At 36.9% G+C, this 19325-nt stretch overlaps 1 protein-coding gene across 4 annotated transcripts in view; it reads left to right on the top strand.

Annotated features, from left to right (window-relative positions):
• The window catches only part of LRRC2 (leucine rich repeat containing 2), a 77860-nt gene extending 60032 nt beyond the window's left edge, over positions 1-17828 (top strand). For 3 of the 4 annotated variants that reach the window (XM_088130418.1, XM_088130421.1, XM_088130419.1), the window contains 4 exons: positions 8264-8409; positions 10344-10499; positions 11638-11774; positions 17219-17828. In XM_088130418.1, the coding sequence (XP_087986544.1) occupies positions 8264-8409; positions 10344-10499; positions 11638-11774; positions 17219-17316 (537 nt within the window). In that variant the 3' untranslated portion in view covers positions 17317-17828. Of the gene's footprint in view, positions 1-8263; positions 8410-10343; positions 10500-11637; positions 11775-16676 lie in introns of all 4 variants that reach the window. The other variant, XM_088130420.1, reaches the window with a different exon arrangement.
• Positions 17829-19325: the final 1497 nt, after the last annotated feature.

Here is a 19325-nt window from a genome sequence, read left to right as displayed (position 1 = left end):
AGTTTTTGAAGAAGACTCTGATATTTGGAAAAACTGAAGGCCACAAAAAAGAGGCCAGCAAAAGACAATATGGATGAATGCTATCATGAATATCAAAACATGAACTTATAGGAACTCAAAGAAGCAGTTACTGACAGATACTCCTGGTGAATTGTTGTCTGTTGGGGCAAAACAAGTCAGAAGTGATTGAAGAACTGAACATCAAAATCATATCCCCCTTCAGTCATCTTTTCTAAAAGCTAAGCACACCAACTTCATCCAGTCTTCTCTTTTTATTTTCAGTCTTCTCCTTTGCTCGCCTTCTGGATTGGATGAATTTTTAAAGTGTATAGAGTTTGAGATGAAGTTTGATCAATGAAAAAGAGAATGGAACTATTATTTCCCATGATTTGGAATAGCATCCCCAATCCTATACCTGGATATTTAACTACATTTTCCTAATCGATGAACTGTCATTTTCGGCACATTCCTTTAACCTATTATATTCTGAATTATTGTTTCTGTCTTTTGGAGTATTATGTAACCCACTCAATTTTTATCTTGTGCAAATTTGATAAGTATGCTCTCCATCATTTTTATTAATTTATTAATATAAATGTTGAAAAGTTCTGGCCAGAGACCAAACCTTGTGGAATGTCACTAGTTACTTCATTCCAGTTTGGCAAGGAACCATATAATGAACATTCTTGGAGTGGGTTTTTTGTTTTTGCCAGCTACAGTTCCATAAAATTGTCATGTCAGCATATTACTTTACTAGTTTGTTAATCAGAATGTCATGGGAATGTCATTCAACATCAACTTATATGTTAGAGAACCTTTTCTTACAGTAAGAATAATTGGCAGTGGAACCAATTAGCTGGAGAAATAGTGGCGCTTGATCAATGAATGTGTTTAAGCATAGGCTGGACAGCCATTGATTAGGGATGCTTTAAAGCGATTTTTGCATCAAATAGAGGTTGGATTTAATTGTTTAAATGATCCCATCCAACCCCATGATTATATTCCCAGAATCAAACTTTGTGACAATCTTGCTTTTATAAATAAGACATTAAATAAGCTGCCTAAGGATTATATCTAAAGATTATCTGCAGTTTATTATCCAGAATTTATGAAGTAATTCAGCTTTCTCCAACGTAGCAGCCACCAGATATGGTAGGGGTGTAACTCCCAGGATTTTTAAATGTCTGAAAAAAATTGAAAATACTAAGAAGAATTATACATACAACAACATTTGGGTATTTTCTTTCTGCATGTGAACTATTCCCAGAAATGTGACTGCTTGACAAGGATCTCATGTGACCTAGCGGGACACAGGTACACTTTAAAACAGTGTAACAGCAACAAAAGTATTTGTGATGGTGCTGTAAATGGTACTTGTGTATCATTGATGTATACAGTATGTTCTATGTAACAGATGACTGACCTGTGGACTCAGTGAATGGATAATAACAGACAACTCCAGACTATGCTGAAATAAGGAAGTAGCATGGGCCTTGAAGCAAATGGCTCAGAGAAGTCTGAGAACCTTTAAACACTTGTTAAATGTCCTAATCTAGTTCTGTTATTGTTCTTGGTGGAAGGAAGAAAATGCCATACACATTTATAAAGCTTCCTTCAATTTATCCCCATAATAGCAACACTCAGAGGTAGACTGGGTTGAGAGACTGGTCCAAATGTGACTTGTCCAAAGTCAGTGATTTCCCTTGGGAGAGGGTGGAATTGAATCTGAATCTTCTAGATTCTAGTTCAGTACCTTCACCATTATACCATACTAGCTCTATTACTAATGAAATTCATGCACTGTAGATTGGGAGTAAGCCCTTGCTCAGTCCAGATAGAAGAGGCACCAAGGGCAGAGAAAGCTTCTTCAGAATTTACCTGATAAGAAGGCTGAGATTGGAAGGGAAAATTTATGGAGCCAGATAAAGGATTTTAATAACTGTGATGTTAATTCTCTGGATTTAATAACTGTGATGTTAATTCTCAATTTCATGTGCAAACTGAGATATGTCCATTTTGACAATGTGTTCAAATGGTTTCTAGTAGAAATGGACATGGTACAAAGGAACTGAAGTAGTCCTGCATTACCCAAATGTAGCTTGGAATGAAATGCTATTCAACTTATAAGCTAATACTAGGCACTGTGGTATGTATGTGAGAGAGAAAGAGTGAGTGAGCAAGACTTCCTAATGTGTGAAAATTAAACTAGGAGAATGGACAGTAGCATGACAGTATGTAAATAGAGTTCTGAATTCAGAATGTCATGTGCTTTGAAAGACACTAACATCCAGTATCCATATTAGGAACTTCTGTTTATCTAATTAAAAAAAAAAATTATAGGAAACAATTAGAAGGTTGGTTGGATAGAATAAGGCAATAGACACAAGGTGTGTTCTTTTTTCAAATATAATTCTAATAAATATAATACATTATTGTTAATGAACTATGTAATCAAAAGAATATTTAATTCTTTTTCTACTTTTGTCATGCCCACAATTGGGGTAGCACCTAGTTGACGTTGGTTTTCAGGAAAGCTAAGAAGGGTCAGATCTAGTTAGCATTTGGATGAGAACTCATCAGCAAATCTCACAGCTGAAGACTAAATTAGGAACTTAAAAGCATCCCAGAAAGCAGCCATGGCAAACATGGCTTTAGATTTATACAGTGTTTCTCAGCCTTGGCATGTTGGCTGGGAAATTCTGGAAGTTGAAGTCCACACATCTTAAAGTTGCTGAGGCTGAGAATCTCTGTGCTTATATATTGCTCCTATGAAATCTACATGGAATGTTCCATGCAGTCACCAGGAGACATGCTCAGTTCAACTTGTTTTTATTATGCCTGTTTTAGAAAAAAAGATTTTTGATATTTTGGCTCTTAGGTGGTGTTTGCTCTCAAGAAAAAGAATTACCTTAAAGGCAAAACATTATTTTATGCCAGTCACCAAGGAACTGGAGTTATTAATATTCTGATCCTTAATCTGTTTCCTGAAAGTAAGCCCAATTGATTTTAATATAATGAGTGTGATCTAGGATAAAAGAATCTAGTTAGTGACTTTTATGTTCCATTGATCTCTGCAGGGAAGAGTTCAACATTTAATTAATGTATGCAAGTGAGTGATGATCATTTTTTTATGTCTCAGGCATGTGAAATATTAATGTATTTACCTATAACAGGATCACCTATTTCAGTATTTTAAAATGTATTTAGTAGAAGCCTATTCATGCTTACTTCAAAGTAAAACCAACTACATTCAATCTTGTTAATGTGCACGGGCTGCAACTTTACTGTGCAAACCTAGGCATGTTATTCAGTAGATTGGATTTAAATTTAATCTTGGTCTCATTGATTACCATCAGTTTATTCTGCCTAAAGAGGTCTTCCAGGAGAGGTATGGCAAACTGCAGATGGCTCTGCGAAAGTGGAGCCAACGACCACAGCAAAGACCAAGGAGCCAGTGAGTAGACTGGTTCCTTGGAAACTCTCCAGATAAGGAGAGGATGGGTGATTAGCCCCATGTGCTCTGGATGGCTGCTCCTCATAAGACCACAGGACAGCAGTTTTCCATAGGTTTGAACACTATGAGTCAATGGGATTAGCCATTTTGCTCACAACCATAGTGGAGCCTTTTAAAGGACACTAAGTTTGCAAACCTCACTTTCTAGTCACTTTTGGAAATTGTCTATTAACTATCTTAAAGCTATTAGAGACCTTTGGAACAAGTTTGAACAGTCTTCATCCGGTGAGTTTATCTTCAACTTTGAATAAAAGAAAAATCAATTATAAGCTTAGGAACTTAAAGAATTTGAAATAAACAGCAAAAAGCTAAATAAGATTTTGATCTAAGAAAGTTATAAATGGATTAAGGGTCCAGATAAATTTGGAATATTGACCTTTACTGTAAGATTTTGGAATTAATTATAAAGAATAAACAGTTTCTCATGGGAACAGATTTGTTTTGGTTATTACAAGAAATAACAAAGATAAGTAATTTTATGATTTTAGAAAATGGACACTAGAGGGGACTAAAGTTCCCAAGCAGAGGAAAAAAAATACAAGACTGCTTTTATTTACTGGGACTTATAAAAGGATGCAAAACCCTATAACACTGAAAATATTAAAGGAGATTTTTAAAGAATGGAGCCAGAAATTAGTAGCCACAATATCAGTGTCAGTAATGAGTTCTGCCTCTATAGATAGACTATGTCCAAAAGATTAATAATAAACTTTTATTATAATAAGAAATGACAGATGTGGAACAAATTTTGTCTGACAAGATAGAGATGGTACCAAAAGTGGATTTACAAATGAAGGACCAAGACAATGACTTGGAAAAGGATGCTTTAGTGGATTTACAAAATAAATTGGCTACAGTATTGTTTTAAAAATCAAAAGGGAAATACAAATGACAAACCAAGAGAGTGACCTGGATGATTTTTTCTTAATGGATTTACAAAAGAGGCTTGTTAAAGCCTTGAAGAAATTTGTACAATGGGACAAAGAAGAATTGGAGAGAAATCAAATCCTACAACAATATTTAAATGAACTAAAGATTAAGACTATTAGAACTAAAAGGAATGAATATAAAGTTGATTTATTTGATCAAGGTTAAAACAAGATATGTGGTTACAAAGCTGGCAACACTTTATGGACTTTTGCTGATGTCTAGACTGAAGAGTTGATGCATTATGGATTAGTCAATAGGTAAGGGTTGGGATATGGGATGAAAATATATTTGTTTGTAACCTTATAAAGGATGGAGAGCCACTAAATTTGTTTATACTTGTTGTGATGAAGGTTGGAACTCACTTCTTTATATATTTCTTTTCTTTATTATAGTCTCACTTTTCTCTTTCTTCTTTTTTGTTGCATGTTTTATTTTTTTCTTCCACTTTTCTTTAAGTTTAGTTTGTATTAGTTTTTACTATATAAAACTAAATATATATAAAGTTTTTTCTGACTAAAATGGGATTGATGCAACATGTTCATTGAGGGTTACTCTCAATTATAATTGTGTGTAGAAATGTCATTGGAAGGTGCAATCCTATAATAATTTACTTGGGAATATATTCCATTGAATTCAAATGGGTTTTATGCAATGGATGTGTTACTGTTCGAGCATTATGGAGCAATCCCGATTCCAAGATGTGCTGAGTCAATTGGTCTAGCACAATTGAATGGATTGGACTAGAACAGTGTTGTCCAAACTTGGCCACTTTAAGATGAGTGGACTTCAACTCCCAGACTTCCCTAGCCAGCCATGCTGGGAGTTGAAGTCCACTCATCTTAAAGTGGCCAAGTTTGGACAACACTGGACTAGAAGAAATGACTCCTGTTAACAGAAATTGCTCTTCACCACCACCATTTCTCTTCTGCCAGGAGAAAGTTGGCTGTTGGGTTTTTGTGACAGAGGTTGACTCTACAGAATCACTCTGATAGCCAAAATATACCAGAAGAGAAGCTGCCAAAGAGGTAGAGAAGGTAGAAGAGACAAAGTGACTTTGCAGACAAAGGATCTCATGGCTAACGTCATACATATATCAGCCTTTTCTAATTCCCTTCTTTGAGTCAGAAGCTGAATGGTGAATGTCAGATTACCCAACCATTTGGCATTAGGTCAGCTTCTGGCCATGCTGGCTTTGAAACTTGGAAGACAAGTTTTAGACTCCACATGCCACTAGAAAATCAATCAGATTACACTATTAGGTTAGTACTTTTACCCTCTTTTTAATGCCCATCTATTAAATATTTTCATGCATTTTGACATTGGAGGTTATTTTGTCTGAATATGAATAAAAATATTATTATTGATTTTTTTTTTTATTGGATTTCTCCCCCGCCCATCTCCCCCACAATAGGGGACTCTGGGCGAGTTACAGAAAACATTAAAACTATATATCTAAAACACATAATACATCCAAAATTATTTCCTTTAATATCTATTCTGGATTGGATAATTAATTTTGGATTCAGCAGTATACTTTTTTTAAAAAAACATGATTTGGAAAACTGCTATTCAGGCAAAAGTATTTAGCGTACTGCCATAAATCATTTCTATAGTAATAATAAAATGGTGCTGTGAGACCTTTCCTTCAAATATTAATATGTGAAGTCAGCTTCTCAGTCATATAATGCTTCTCTCTGTAATCTTTTAAAGGACTCTTGAAATGTATGATTTGGAGAGCCTCAAAGTTTATGATGGGATGTGCATGGTTTCTCATTTAGAATTGTCAGCCATTACCATCATACCATTAAACTAATTGATTAAAGAGAATGATTATGAATCTCCAGTAGGGAGTCACCCAGTATATGGGAGGAGGTACATTTTTGGGTGGAACAATATGTTTATCTTCCTTTATTAAACCTCCTCGCAGATTCAGTTTCAAATATGGATTCAAAACCCTTGTAAAACTCCAGCCTCAACTGAAAGTGATATTACTGGAACTCAGGCATATTTATGTTTGTAACAAGCAAGTCTGGTTAATTTTTTATTACAAGAAAATACTATTCAACCACTTTGAGATGACAGTTGGTCATTATCACAGTGAATATCACAGTAAAATTGTCTTCATGATGTCACCTATAGGAGGGCTACCTTATATGGATTGTAAGAAGTTGGCAGTAAAGACTTGAGTTTTCTGTATCTTGGCTTCTATCTAGGACTCATATGGATATTTGCAACCCAGATATAACCTTTAATTTTTTGAAGATCTATATCTGCATTATATCTGCCTTCCAGCTAAACTTTAAAGAATAAATAAATAAAACTGACTCAAAGAAAATTGCTACGGGTGGCCACAGAAATTATGTGTCAAAATCTGCAAGATGGCAGGCATAGCATTGCAGCTGAGGCCCTGTGTATGTGCCCATGCCATATGTAGAAAAGAGACAGGGCTTTGATTGCAACACTGTGCTGCCATCCTTCTAAGGACACCACTGGAAATGGCAATTATCACTATACCTGAGATAAAAGAGGCACAACTGAGGGTGGTTTGATATTTGTGTTTCTCAAAATATCAATACAGATAACAGTGTTTGAATATTCAGAATATCTTTCCTGAACCTCACCCTACTTGATTTGGAGAAATTGCAAATGAAATATTTATCTGTGTGCCATGGCAAACATGTTTATCTGATTTTTGCAGTTATTACCTTACCTTTTCTTTATCTTTCTCCTCCATGTGTGAGAGTAGATATCACAAGACCTGTCCTGCTATTAAGCAGTGAGACGGCTTTATATATGTGTTTATGTGAGTCAGAGAGAACGTATAATCTCACCCAACACCATTCTTCTTAAGGTCCCAGGAGGTCCCCTGATGTTGGAGGACAAAAAATCTCTGAGATATTCAGCTTGCCTAGTGCCTCCAAATTACTTTGCTGCCAGAAATATCTGCAGGGGTCAAAACTGGCAAGGTTGCAGTTGTAGCATCCACGTCTTGCCCATCTTATATGTTCATCAATGTTATACACAGTTACAAAGGGTCAGGGCTTTAATCACAATACTGTAGCCACCATTTTTATGTCTTGATCCCCACCTGCAGATGCTGTTGCTTGCTGTCCTTAAATGCTCTGGAGAAGATTCAACTGTCAGGCCTCATCAGTTTCTTTACGTGGGATGATATTGCCATCTTGTGTTTTCTTTAGGTAGTATATACCTTGAGGAAGAAGCAGGGGCATCCACAGGGTGTGGTCAAAAAGTCAAGTTGGATGCCATGATGGTGCAGTTGAAGCTCTGCCTGTTTCTTATGTTGCACACATTAAAAAAAAACAGGTGAAGCTTCAATCATACCATCATGGTCACCATCTCAACTTTTTTGGCCATATCCTATGGACACCCTTGGGAAGAATGCAACTTATTTTTCATTATTTGAGGTAAATTCATATCATTTAGGAAACATAAACTTGTTTAAAAACTTAGAGATGGCATAATCATAGAGTTATGTTATTCAACATCTTGTCCAATAGGAACTACTAACTGTGAGACTACCAATATTTAAAATATTGTTGTTTCAGCCAGATAAAATGCCATAGTCTATTAAGCAAAAGAACTTCCCTGAGGGAAGATGTACATTGCATGGAACAAATGAGAAATATTGAAAATGTTTGATTCTGAACATGGCCTCATTTTTAAAATAATGGGGTGAAGCCTTATGCTAAATATGCAACATAGTGCAATTGACCTCATTCAGCTAGCGAAATATCAACTATAATTATAGTTTATTTGCTCATTTGAGTCTTTATTAAATAACATATTGTTTCTTTACAGCTAAGCAATTTAAAACAAGTAACATTTGTAGATGTATCAGCAAACAAATTCTTCTCCATCCCAATATGTGTACTCCGGATGTCAAATCTTCAGTGGCTTGATATAAGTAACAACAGTCTGAAAGATCTCCCACAGGACATAGACAGGTAGATTTTTAAATGGTCTTTGCAGTGACAGTTGGTTTTAGCAAATAAAACATTGCCTGGCTATTTTGTCAACATTTGTAAGTGGTTGGAAAACTGTCAGCTCATTTATGGTAGAGTCGCAAAGCCTTCAGTTTACAAAACTATTTAAGGCAGGGCACTTCCATACTGCCAGCGCTCCTTGTCTCCCCTCACAAAGCAGTCTGAAACTGATCCACATTCATCTTCACTTCTGGCATCCTCAATTGCCAAGAATACACACAGATAATGTCATAAACCAATCAGTGTTTTTCCTCAATATCCCTGTGAACTTCTGCACTGAAATCCTAGCAATTTTGCAGTCAGGTGTATTTCCCAATACACATGACCCTGGCTGCACGTTGCTATGGTAGCTTGATATGGAAGAGCAAAGATCATTCTAGCCAATGCATAAAGACAAGTTCAAAGAACAGGATGGTGAACCTCTAAGGGTGTGGAAAGTAAGACTAGCATATCTGTGCTGCAGAAATCCAGCTGATTGCTAGATGGTGGCAAATCAATTCAGAAAACCCAAATTCATCTTGTGGTCATTTGGACTTTTGCAGCCCAAATATGCTAGGCTTACTTTCCATAGCCTTAGAGGTTCACCTAGAACAGTGTTGTCCAAACTTGGCCACTTTAAGATGAGTGGACTTCAACTCCCAGAATTGCTGGGAGGGGAATTCTGGGAGTTGAAGTCCACTCATCTTAAAGTGGCCAAGTTTGGACAACACTGACCTAGAAGGACAGGGGCATGGAGAGAGAGAATAATGACAAGCTTGAGATTTGGAGCAGGATGCAGAATGAGTCACTGGAAAATAGACTATAAAATCTGTAGATCTATATCTGTCAAAAGAAAATACCAGCTTTGCGGCAGTTTCCAATAAACTAGTGCAAAGTCAGAAGTAAATTGACTCAGCTTCTGAAAATAGATGCTATGAGATCAATCAGATTGGGAACTGATCCTGAAGAAAGTGATGCAAACCGGTGATATGGAAGTGTCCTCACTAAGTGTCCTCACCAAACTGTGCAATTTACTTAGAACTAAAGCTGTATTTTCAAGACAATAAGGTACAGAAGACAGCCAAAGGACTCTGATGATAACATTATATGCCCATAGGATTCAGAAGTTGGCCCTTCCCAACCCATATGTTTGGATTTAAAGAAATCACACTGGGTTTGTGTATTTATGTGTGCTTGCACCTATACTCCCCTCCCCAACTCACACAGCAGTATCTAAGCACACTTTTAAATTTGAAAATTGGGAAAATTTCCTTTTTATAATAGAAAAAAGCATGAACAAGACTCGTTTTTCACAATCCCACTTCTGCAACCCCAAAAGAAATGATCAGGTAAGCTGACATTCATCAGTCTTTTAATTAATTGCCTCATTCCCTTCATTTGAATTTCATATTCATGAAAAAAGTCCAAAACGAAAGGCAATGGCACTAGAAAAACCAGCTTTTTGGGTGACTTATCTTTTGGAAACGCTGGAGTTTCATGTAGCATAATCTCCTAGGTACCACATAAATTGTTGTGCATAAATTAGAAGGCCTGAAGACATAATGGATTAAGAGGCCATGTCATGGTGTCCATTGTCTCTTCCTTTCAAAAGATGTGCATGTTAACAGTGTTTCTGCTGCCACCAATGTGAGATCAAACACGAGATAAAGCCATTCTGACTTGTAACCTAGGATAGAAGAGAACACCAAACAGACGACACTTTTCACACCAGGCAATTATTTTGTTGGCTTTGCACATATTATTTTATGATTATAAATATATCAGTTATTAATAGATGTTGTAATACAGGTATTAAACAATATGTTTATATGTGTATACCGTATAAATATGCAATAGAAAATTGTCAGCTCCTTTATACTGCACATTTAATTTTGCTATTTTGTTACTTTTCTAAGGTTAGAAAAATTACAAACTCTTCTTCTGCAGAAGAACAAGCTGACCTACCTTCCACACGCATTGGTCAACTTGCCAAAACTCAGTTTATTGGTTGTGAGTGGTGATGATTTAGTTCAGATGCCCACAGCGATCTGTGACTCTTCCACAGGCTTAAAGTAAGTCAATAATATTCTGACACATTCACTTCCTTTGAGTTTTGTCTTGCTATTTGTTTGGATTCTGAAGTAGGTGAATCTTGAGTAAAAGACATCATGTAATGTTATTCCACAAAGTTGCAATAAAACCCAACACATCTGAAAGTCACCAGCTCGGAAATGCTGGCTTGCAATTTTATTGATCCAAATGACAGCCTTGTTTTTTTTTTCCTGGATTGCAAGTCTACCCATAGATAGCATGAGAGGCTACAGTAGTTTAATTAGTTAATGCCATGCAGCTTAAACATATAACAGAATAAGCATATGGCCCATGGTGGCTTGTTGATCACTCCAGTGATTGTCCTGGTTCTTAATTCCAGAACAGGCACCACAATATCAAATGTAGTAGCTATTTCATATGCAAGAAGGAGGTAGGCGAAGATAAATATTTAGCATGTAACAGCAATTATTTACATTTGTGGTTTGGAGTGCAATTATGCATCATAATTGTATTTGCCAATAAAGTAAAATCTGTGTGAGCCTGATTAACTGCATAATAAATTTTTCCTAAATAAAAAGACCACTCAGTCCATACTGACATATGGTCCTAGGCCTCTGCCTCTGAAGCCAGTCCTGTTCTCAGAAGAATCCCAAAAGTCTTTAAGAATAAATATTCCACAAAACTGGATAAGGAGGATCAGAGCTCATTGTTTACAATACTTAAATGAGATTCTGGGCATTCCATTGCTCCTAATCTCCTGCTACAAATTGAACAATTTTTTTCTGTGTGTATTTTTTTAAAAAATGTCATACAAAGTAATATTCGTGGACTAAGATGTGACACAAGCAGCTTCCCTGCGTCAAGACACATGGGGATCCTTTTTGATTTGATAATTAAGCTTACACTTTTAGTGTTTTCCAGGCCTGCCTCCAGGAAGGCCACTTCTCAATTTACATTTCTAATAGATAATTAGTATTAGAAACAATGAACAGTATAGCAAAGTTTTGTTCACAGATAAATTGATTTTGCTCTGTAACAAAGTAGGAAGAACAGAAAATTTATAGGGCTAGAAATCATGTAGCATATAGCAAGCAACAATCTGCTCACGATAAGAAGCATTATATAACCCGTTCATGGTAATATGTCATCCCCTTGCAGATTTATAAGCCTCAAGGATAACCCTCTTGAAACAACCTCATTTCAGGAGATTCAAGAAATAACAGAAAGTGACCGTGATCGTGAGCTGTTTGAAAAAGAATTTATGAAAGCCTACATTATAGATGTACAAGAGAGAGGTACGGATGCATTTAATGAAACTCCAGGCTAATTTCCTTTTCATTCTAACTGATTTTCTGGACACATCTGGAAAATATTGAATTGTTTATGCCCATTGCTTCCATGTAAAACATTGCATGTGGAACCTGGAACGTGGTAGAGAAAACTAAGCATTGGGGGAGGGAGAGTATGTAGCCTCAGTCCAGCCCTCTGCTGAATCTAGGAATTTTTCAGCTACAGCCCCAAAACAGCCTCTGTTTAAAAAACGTCAGTGAAAAAATAAAATAATAGTGCTGGAAGTCGGTGTAGCAATGTCAGTTTTTCTATTTTTTTTTTTTAAAGCTTCTAACTGTTATTCTAGAAAAGTGCAGAAAGCATCTGAGAAAGGAAGATGAGGGCAATTTTAGCAGCTTTCTCTCCAGCTTTCAGCTTGCTTCTTCATAGTAAAGCAAATGCTCTCCTCTTGCTTAATTCTTGGCAGACCATTTTATTTCTATATCTGCCAACAATTACAGAATGATTATTAAATAACTTCACACGAGTGATGGTTTCCAACATTTTACATTTGCCCTTCTCTTTGCCCATTGGCTTCTTCTGAAAATCATGCAATCCAAAATAAAATGTTGGTCCTCCTTTTTCCGTTATGCCTTTAATAACAGCACAACATACAGAAAGTTAAAGAGGTTAACATGTTTCATTAATGGAAAAATGTGTCCAGAGAGCATTCCTCAGGTAACTCTTATGTGCCAGATTTCTTTTGAAATCAAAAGTGCAGATCCAACAAAATGGAAATATTCTGTAAATAGAATGGCCTATTGATTGATGCTGACAGGAGCCATGAAGACAGAAAGTTGAATTAGTCTTTTCCCAAGAATGTTTATTTCCTTATGAAATCTTAACCCCTGACATTTTTTGCAGAATCCCTATTGCTTTTTATTATAGAACATTATTTCACGTATCAAACAATATTCACAGTTATTGTTAAGCACTGGGAATAAACCAGCAATCTCAACTTCTTCCTCATCTTCACTGATTGCTGAAAATTTCAAAACTGCGTAACAGTTTTAGTTCAATAGCTATGTCTCCCATGGCCTAACCTCCACACTATATTTTAACTCCTTCAAGTCATTCTTGGTGGCTAAATGTAATATCAGAAAACTTTATGCTTAGAACAATTTCCAGGAAGGACGGTTGTATTACTGAATCATGTACTGAGTCTTGTAATAGACAATCCAACTTGCAAATAATTACGTGTTATAGCTTGGAGCCAAAAAGCTGTTTAAGACCTTTTACAAATGTACTGGTGCTTTTAAACTCCTCTCTCCATTAAAGCATGCAAGTCATGTGAAGAAAGAGAGAGAGACGGAGGGAGGGAGAGAGAAAGAGGGATTGAATGTTAGGGGAATTTCAAAAGCAACACCCATACTATAAAAACAGCTGCAATTGGAAGAAAAAAACAAAATTGGGCCCTGGATTCTGGCATTTGTTGATGGAGAGGGAATAAGCAAAGCATAAGCAGAATGCTGAATTGTTTTATTGTGAGGTCTCCATTGCGTTTGATGTGTGGGAAATCAGGATTGCCCTCAGTCTAGCCAACTCTGCATTAGCGTTGTAGGTATATAGCTGGTGTACAAAGTGGGAAAAGGAGTTGGATTTTGATGTGGTGCATTTATGCTCCTCACTTGTTCCATGCATTCTCCAGCCCATCTCTCTAAAAAGCATCTCTCCCAGCATATCTTGCCTACTGGGGCAGGCAACATTTCCCACCAAAGTGCTGTATTATCATCATTACAGTCATTGTCAGTATCATCCAAGGGTTGTGGGGGAGATGTTTAGTGATGTCAGTAGGGAGTCCACTCCCTTTTTGTGGGAGTGCAAACTAGGTGTGATAAGCTTTTTGGAAGCTTCATATACCTTCATGTACCTTTCAGGGAAGAAAGTGGGAAAATTGCAGCACCTAAATTTGGCAGCACAGTCATAGATTACTCTTGGGCTGAGGGGCCATATTTAACCATATATACTGTAGCCAGTGGGTTGCCACCTTAGCATGATCTCAGATTTGGGGTCATCCAGCAGAAGCAGGTTTCTTCCAGCAGAAGAGATTCCCCCTGTCCCCTTTTACCAGTAGTTGATTTTGTATCACCCTAACTTTCTCCAGCCTATTCATTTTTTAATCAGGATGGCCTTGTAAATTGGTTGATGCAGGCGTAACTCCACATTTTGCTTTGTTATGTCAGAAGTTGCAAAGACCACAAATGTTCAGATATTTGTTTTTATTCTCATGTGGTCAAACAGTGCCGTAAGCGCTTACAAATCATTGTCATTTTTATAGCAAACAGACCATTTATACAACATGAAAGTAAATAATTACTCCAGCTGGGAGCCATTGAGGGAAGGAGCTGACAGATGGATTACAAAGAGATGGTCTGAGGCAGAACCTTTTTGGATAATGATCAGGAAGGTTATGTATATAATTGTGAGTGTCAGGCCAGGAGCTATCAGGAACAGCACATTACAGACTTTTTGTTGTTGTTGTTCAATGAAACTAGTCAAAGTACAGAAACCTAAAAAGATCTGAACAGAAATGGGGAATGTTCCTTCAACCTATTAACAAGATAATGACATGCTGCCACAACTAAGGTCTCAATTTGCCTGATGACTGACAGTGGTCTGCTTCAGTTTGCATTGAGCAATTGGCTTGTTTTTAGCGAAACTTGTTGAGTGATCAGAGGCACTGTGGTCAGTAAATTGTGGCTTAGTATGTTGCACACATTCATCTTATTGTATTTAATTCAATAAACCATGGATTTGTACAATATGTGAACCCATCTAAGAAATAGACACTGAAACTACACATGCACAAGTGAATGCCCGACCCAGAGATGGCACCAGTTACTTTAACTTGGGTAGGTGAGGAACCTTCATGCCAGGTGGCCCATGGGCTGATTTCAGTGGGGGTGAAATACAAAAGGGATGAGACGGGGAGGAGGATATGGATTGTAATGAAATACAGACAGAAAGAGTGGGGAATAGGAATAGGACAAAAGAGAGAGGGGAATGGAGCAGCTCAGAGACAAGGGAATATTATATAGTGGTACAATTTGTTAATTTTGTCTGTTTTTGACACTAGCTCTGCCCATCACCATCTGCACTTGGTTTACTTTTTTTGTGCATCCTTTGCATCAGAAAAGTCAGCCCATCCCTGCTTCAACCTTCCCAATGAGACAGTGTTCAGAAGAGTAACCTCCCTGAGACTGCTGTAGTTTTCCCTCCTGCTTTGGGTCCAGAAAAGGGGTCCTGCTTGCTCTACCCTGTGGGAAGAGAGTGAGGGAGTGGGAAGTGCCTGATAGACACTGTTTCTAAACATGATTGGTTTAATTTATATGCCTGGCCACTTGCCAGGCAAGTCTTGCTAACTTGGAACTGTTCAAGTGATATGGGCAGGCAAGTCAAAAAGACCACAATGATCATATGACTGAGGCATAGAAATAGGAAAATATTATTCATGAGATTGTATATTTAAGATGTAGTTACCTTCTTTGGGCAATAGGTTCTTCATCCAAAGCTTTCATTATCTATCTGCTTATATGGGTAAGAAGCTTTTCCTGAATTCTAACCTATATTCAGTTTTCAGTAATTAAAGCTCATTGTTTCATGTTCTGTCCTGTCTGAGTACATTTAATATATACATAATCAAGATTATAATTTCCTCCAATGGGATGTTTTCTAGGGCCATTCTAATCCACCTTGGCTTGTTTCTCATATTATAATATACTTCTGAAAGTCCCCAGAAGAGAAGCTGGTATTCCATGAAACCTGGCTAGGGCTGGGTATCATGCATACCTTTTTTGATTTGAAAACTTGGGAAACTAAGCTTAAAGTGATACAGAAGTGATACATTTTCCCTTGATTGAAGTTTGTTGAAGATGCTTGACTTCCTGCATCAAGCACTGAGATAAACCTGATAGCCTAAAGGACCCATCCAGAGCTACTCCAAACAGTTCCTGTCTTTCTCTTGTACCAATAATTGGCTCATGTCATAAATTCCAACCTTGAATTCAGCAACTGCAGCCTGGGTGAGGGACAAAAAGCAAAAAGAAAGCTACAATACAGCAGACGCAGAGCCTATTTAGTTCTTTGGCAGCAGCAGCAGGATTGCCTTGTGACTGGAAGTCAATACCTGTGAAGGAACTCACTTTGTGAGCTTCTTGACCTTCTGGAGATGCCAGTAGGACATAAGGAGCAGAGAGAGGCTTATTTGAGGGCACTGGAGAACCTGTCTGGTATGCAGGACAGAGCAGAAGATGGCTTGGGCCATACCAAGATGAATCATACATAGCCCTTTTTTGATGCATTTCTCAGGCCTTAGCCCAAGCCAGAATTTGGCAGTCATTTCGGATGAGAAAATGCTGAAATTTCTAGATTTGGTGATCTCACCAAATTTGGTGATCTCACAAGATTGGGACATTTTATTAATTCATTAAAAAATAATTGGGGGAATTATTCAGGTCTTTCATAGATGCAATGTTATTTGTCTCCCGGAGCCTTCTTTAACATTTTCCCATATCATGTCTTGTTGCATGTATTTCTAACCTATCTTATATTTGGCTACACTGAATTCCATGCATCCATTAGAGACTCAGAAGCATCTCCCTTTTGTTCAGCAGATATTGTTTCCTATGAACACCAGTTGTATTTATATGAAGAATAGTATTAAAGATAATGGGATTAATTTGTTCTATTTAAAATGATGCATACATTTCAGTGGAATGATTCTTGATAAGAATGTTCGTTTCGAACAAAAGAGATTCTTTTAGCTATATTAGAAAGTTGGTTTTAATATCTGCCTAATTATTTTCAAAAAGGTACCCCATCCACAAAATTACCAGTTAATGTGGTATATTTATGCTTTGTCTTAACAGAGACTGTTCCTTGCTATACTACAAAAGTATCGCTTAGTGTCCAAATATGAACAGTGGAATTTCTACAAGCAGGAACTCTTAAGACTTACTTCTGCCAGAAGAATTAAAAACCATCCTCAATATACAATAGCAACATAAGCTCTTTTTAAGAAGAAAAGAATAAGCTATCAATAATAACAAATGTTGATGCATAATGGAAGATTTAAATGACTGGGTAGGCATATGATAGTTGCAATCATGTGTAACCATGGCTGTGTTTACTTTACAAAATGTTTCTTATATGAAAATAGTAGAAAAGTTTAGGCGTTAAGGCATGGGTTGTAATGGATTTTTTTTTCAGACCAAATAATAAACATTCTGATTCTTTAATATCGTCTCTTCAGTGATAGTCATTTGAGCCCTGTGATCTACTGGGGAAGTACTGTATTAGAATCAAGGTGTAATTAACTGTGCAATTCTTTGCATGTTTACTCAGTTCTACTCTGCACAGTTCATTGCCAGAAAAGTAAACCTATTCCCTAAATTCATTACATCTATTGTAGATCCCATCTTTCATCTTGGAGTTCAAGATAGTTACATGGATCGGTTATTGCATCTACACCACCTTGTGAGTTACATCTGTCTGACACATTATAATTAGCCTAAAGTCACCCGCTGAACTCCATGGAATGTGGACCTGAATCTAGATCACCCTATTTGCAGTTCAACAACTTAACTACATTCTCAGATGGGATGAAAGATTTGCAAATACAGCAGATATACAGCAGTAGCATATTTTACAGATTCCCCCCCCCCCCCCCAGTTTTTTACACATTTTACAGTGGCTCTCCATTGATTGTTTAGGTAGCCTGATAGGATATGCATGAACTTCATGATCACTATTGCAATTGTATTGCTGGAAACCTTAAGTTATCCCACTTCCTAAAATATATTTCCCTCCTATATCTTTTTGAATGCTAGTCTCAGGCAAAGCTATTGCCTACTTTCTGAATTGTGTAATGGCACATAAAAAAAAGAAAAGAAGTTAACTTGTTTACTATACTGTTCCAAAGCTTCTTTTTCCATTGTGACCTTAGACTTGAAATAATTGCCAGTAATAAATTGCCATACAGAATTACAGTACTTTTTTTTTTTTTTAAAGAGTTTGTGACTTCATCATAGGCCACCAGACCTGAATCCTGAGGTGGATGGCCACAAAATGACAGTAACAGCAGAGACAGGAAACCTCTTTACTGCCATCTAGTAGCTCCCTGGATGTTTGCAGCTCAGATATGGTAGCTCTATTCATTATCATCCTATCCATATGTAATAAGATTTTAAACTCCAGAGATTTTAAGAGAATACTTTATGGTAGTCATTACTGTGATGTCAGTGAATTAAAATAAAGCCCCCATGCAAAGAACATATGGCTTTCTGCTTTAATTTCTTACAAGTGAACACCTGTGCTTCATTTAAAGCTACTGAAGCTACTTTTTCAACACCGAGGTTGTCTAAGAAATTTCAGCAGTTTAAGTCTGCTATTTGGACTTGTTTTTGAACATGTTCTAAAAAGTTACATGAAAACAAAGAATTAAAATTGGCCTGTAATCAGAAAAATAAGTCTGGCCTATGCTTGTTCTTTTTACTTAGTCAAGTTTTCAACTTGTCATTGCCAATAAAGTGTGCCTACCAAGGTATTAATAAATACATAGCTGATCTACGTAAAATGGAAACGTTGGCAATCTTAAGATGGCAAGAATTTCTCTAGATAGGCGTGCATTGAGAGATATACCACAAAACTTTAGACGTACAAAAAGAGCTAGATATGTTTCAGCTGTTTAAAGCTAGAACAATATTTAAGAACTAAGCACTTTCATTACTATTTGTAACATTAATATTTGTTGGTTATTAAGTGTTTTTATCTTGTGCATAAGACATAGTTGCGTTTACTTTTATTTGAGAAATTTACTTGTTTTGTAGTATGTCATTGTTATTGGTTTAGTGTACATTAGACTTGTAAAATAATTTTGTTTTGCATAATCAATTTTTTCATTCAGTAAATACGCAATGTTGATAATCTGATTAGTCTAAAGAACTTTCATTTGTCTATCGGGTGTTGGCCAATTTTCATCCAGTCTCCAATCTTCCCTTTTTGGGGAATAAGTTGAAAAGGTGGTTGAATTGCCACTTCAAATGGCCCTGGAAGAAACAGATTATCTGGATCCTCTTCAGTCAGATTTCAGACTAGGATACTGTACTGAGATGGCACTGATCATGCTTGTTAATAATCTCTGATGAAACCTGGACTGGCGTGGTGCACCCATTATAGCTGTCCTTGGTCTCTCAGTGGCCTTGATACCATTAATCATAGCATCCTTCTGGGCTAACTTCAAGGGTGGGGTGGGGGGCAGAGTGTTGAGATGGTTCTCTTCCTTCCTCCATTGCTGATTCTAGTCTTACTTATGAGATCCCTCAGGGCTGTATAATCTCTCTGCTCCTGTTCAACATCTACACAAAACTGCTGAGTAAGATCATCCATTGGCATAAGATTAAGTATCATCAGTGTCACTTTGCTGCCATCTAGTGGTCATTGGGAGTTTTTGCTGCCCTCATCTGGTAGCCCTAAGCAAGTTGTTGAATGAGAAAGCTGTAAGCCAGATAATTTGCCCT

This window comes from Python bivittatus, unplaced genomic scaffold, assembly GCF_059951505.1.
Source record: "Python bivittatus isolate LINGU-HERP-01145 unplaced genomic scaffold, Pbiv_v1 ctg000850_np1212, whole genome shotgun sequence".
NCBI classification, from domain to species: domain Eukaryota; kingdom Metazoa; phylum Chordata; class Lepidosauria; order Squamata; family Pythonidae; genus Python; species Python bivittatus.
This window is presented reverse-complemented; position numbering and strand designations above follow the sequence as displayed.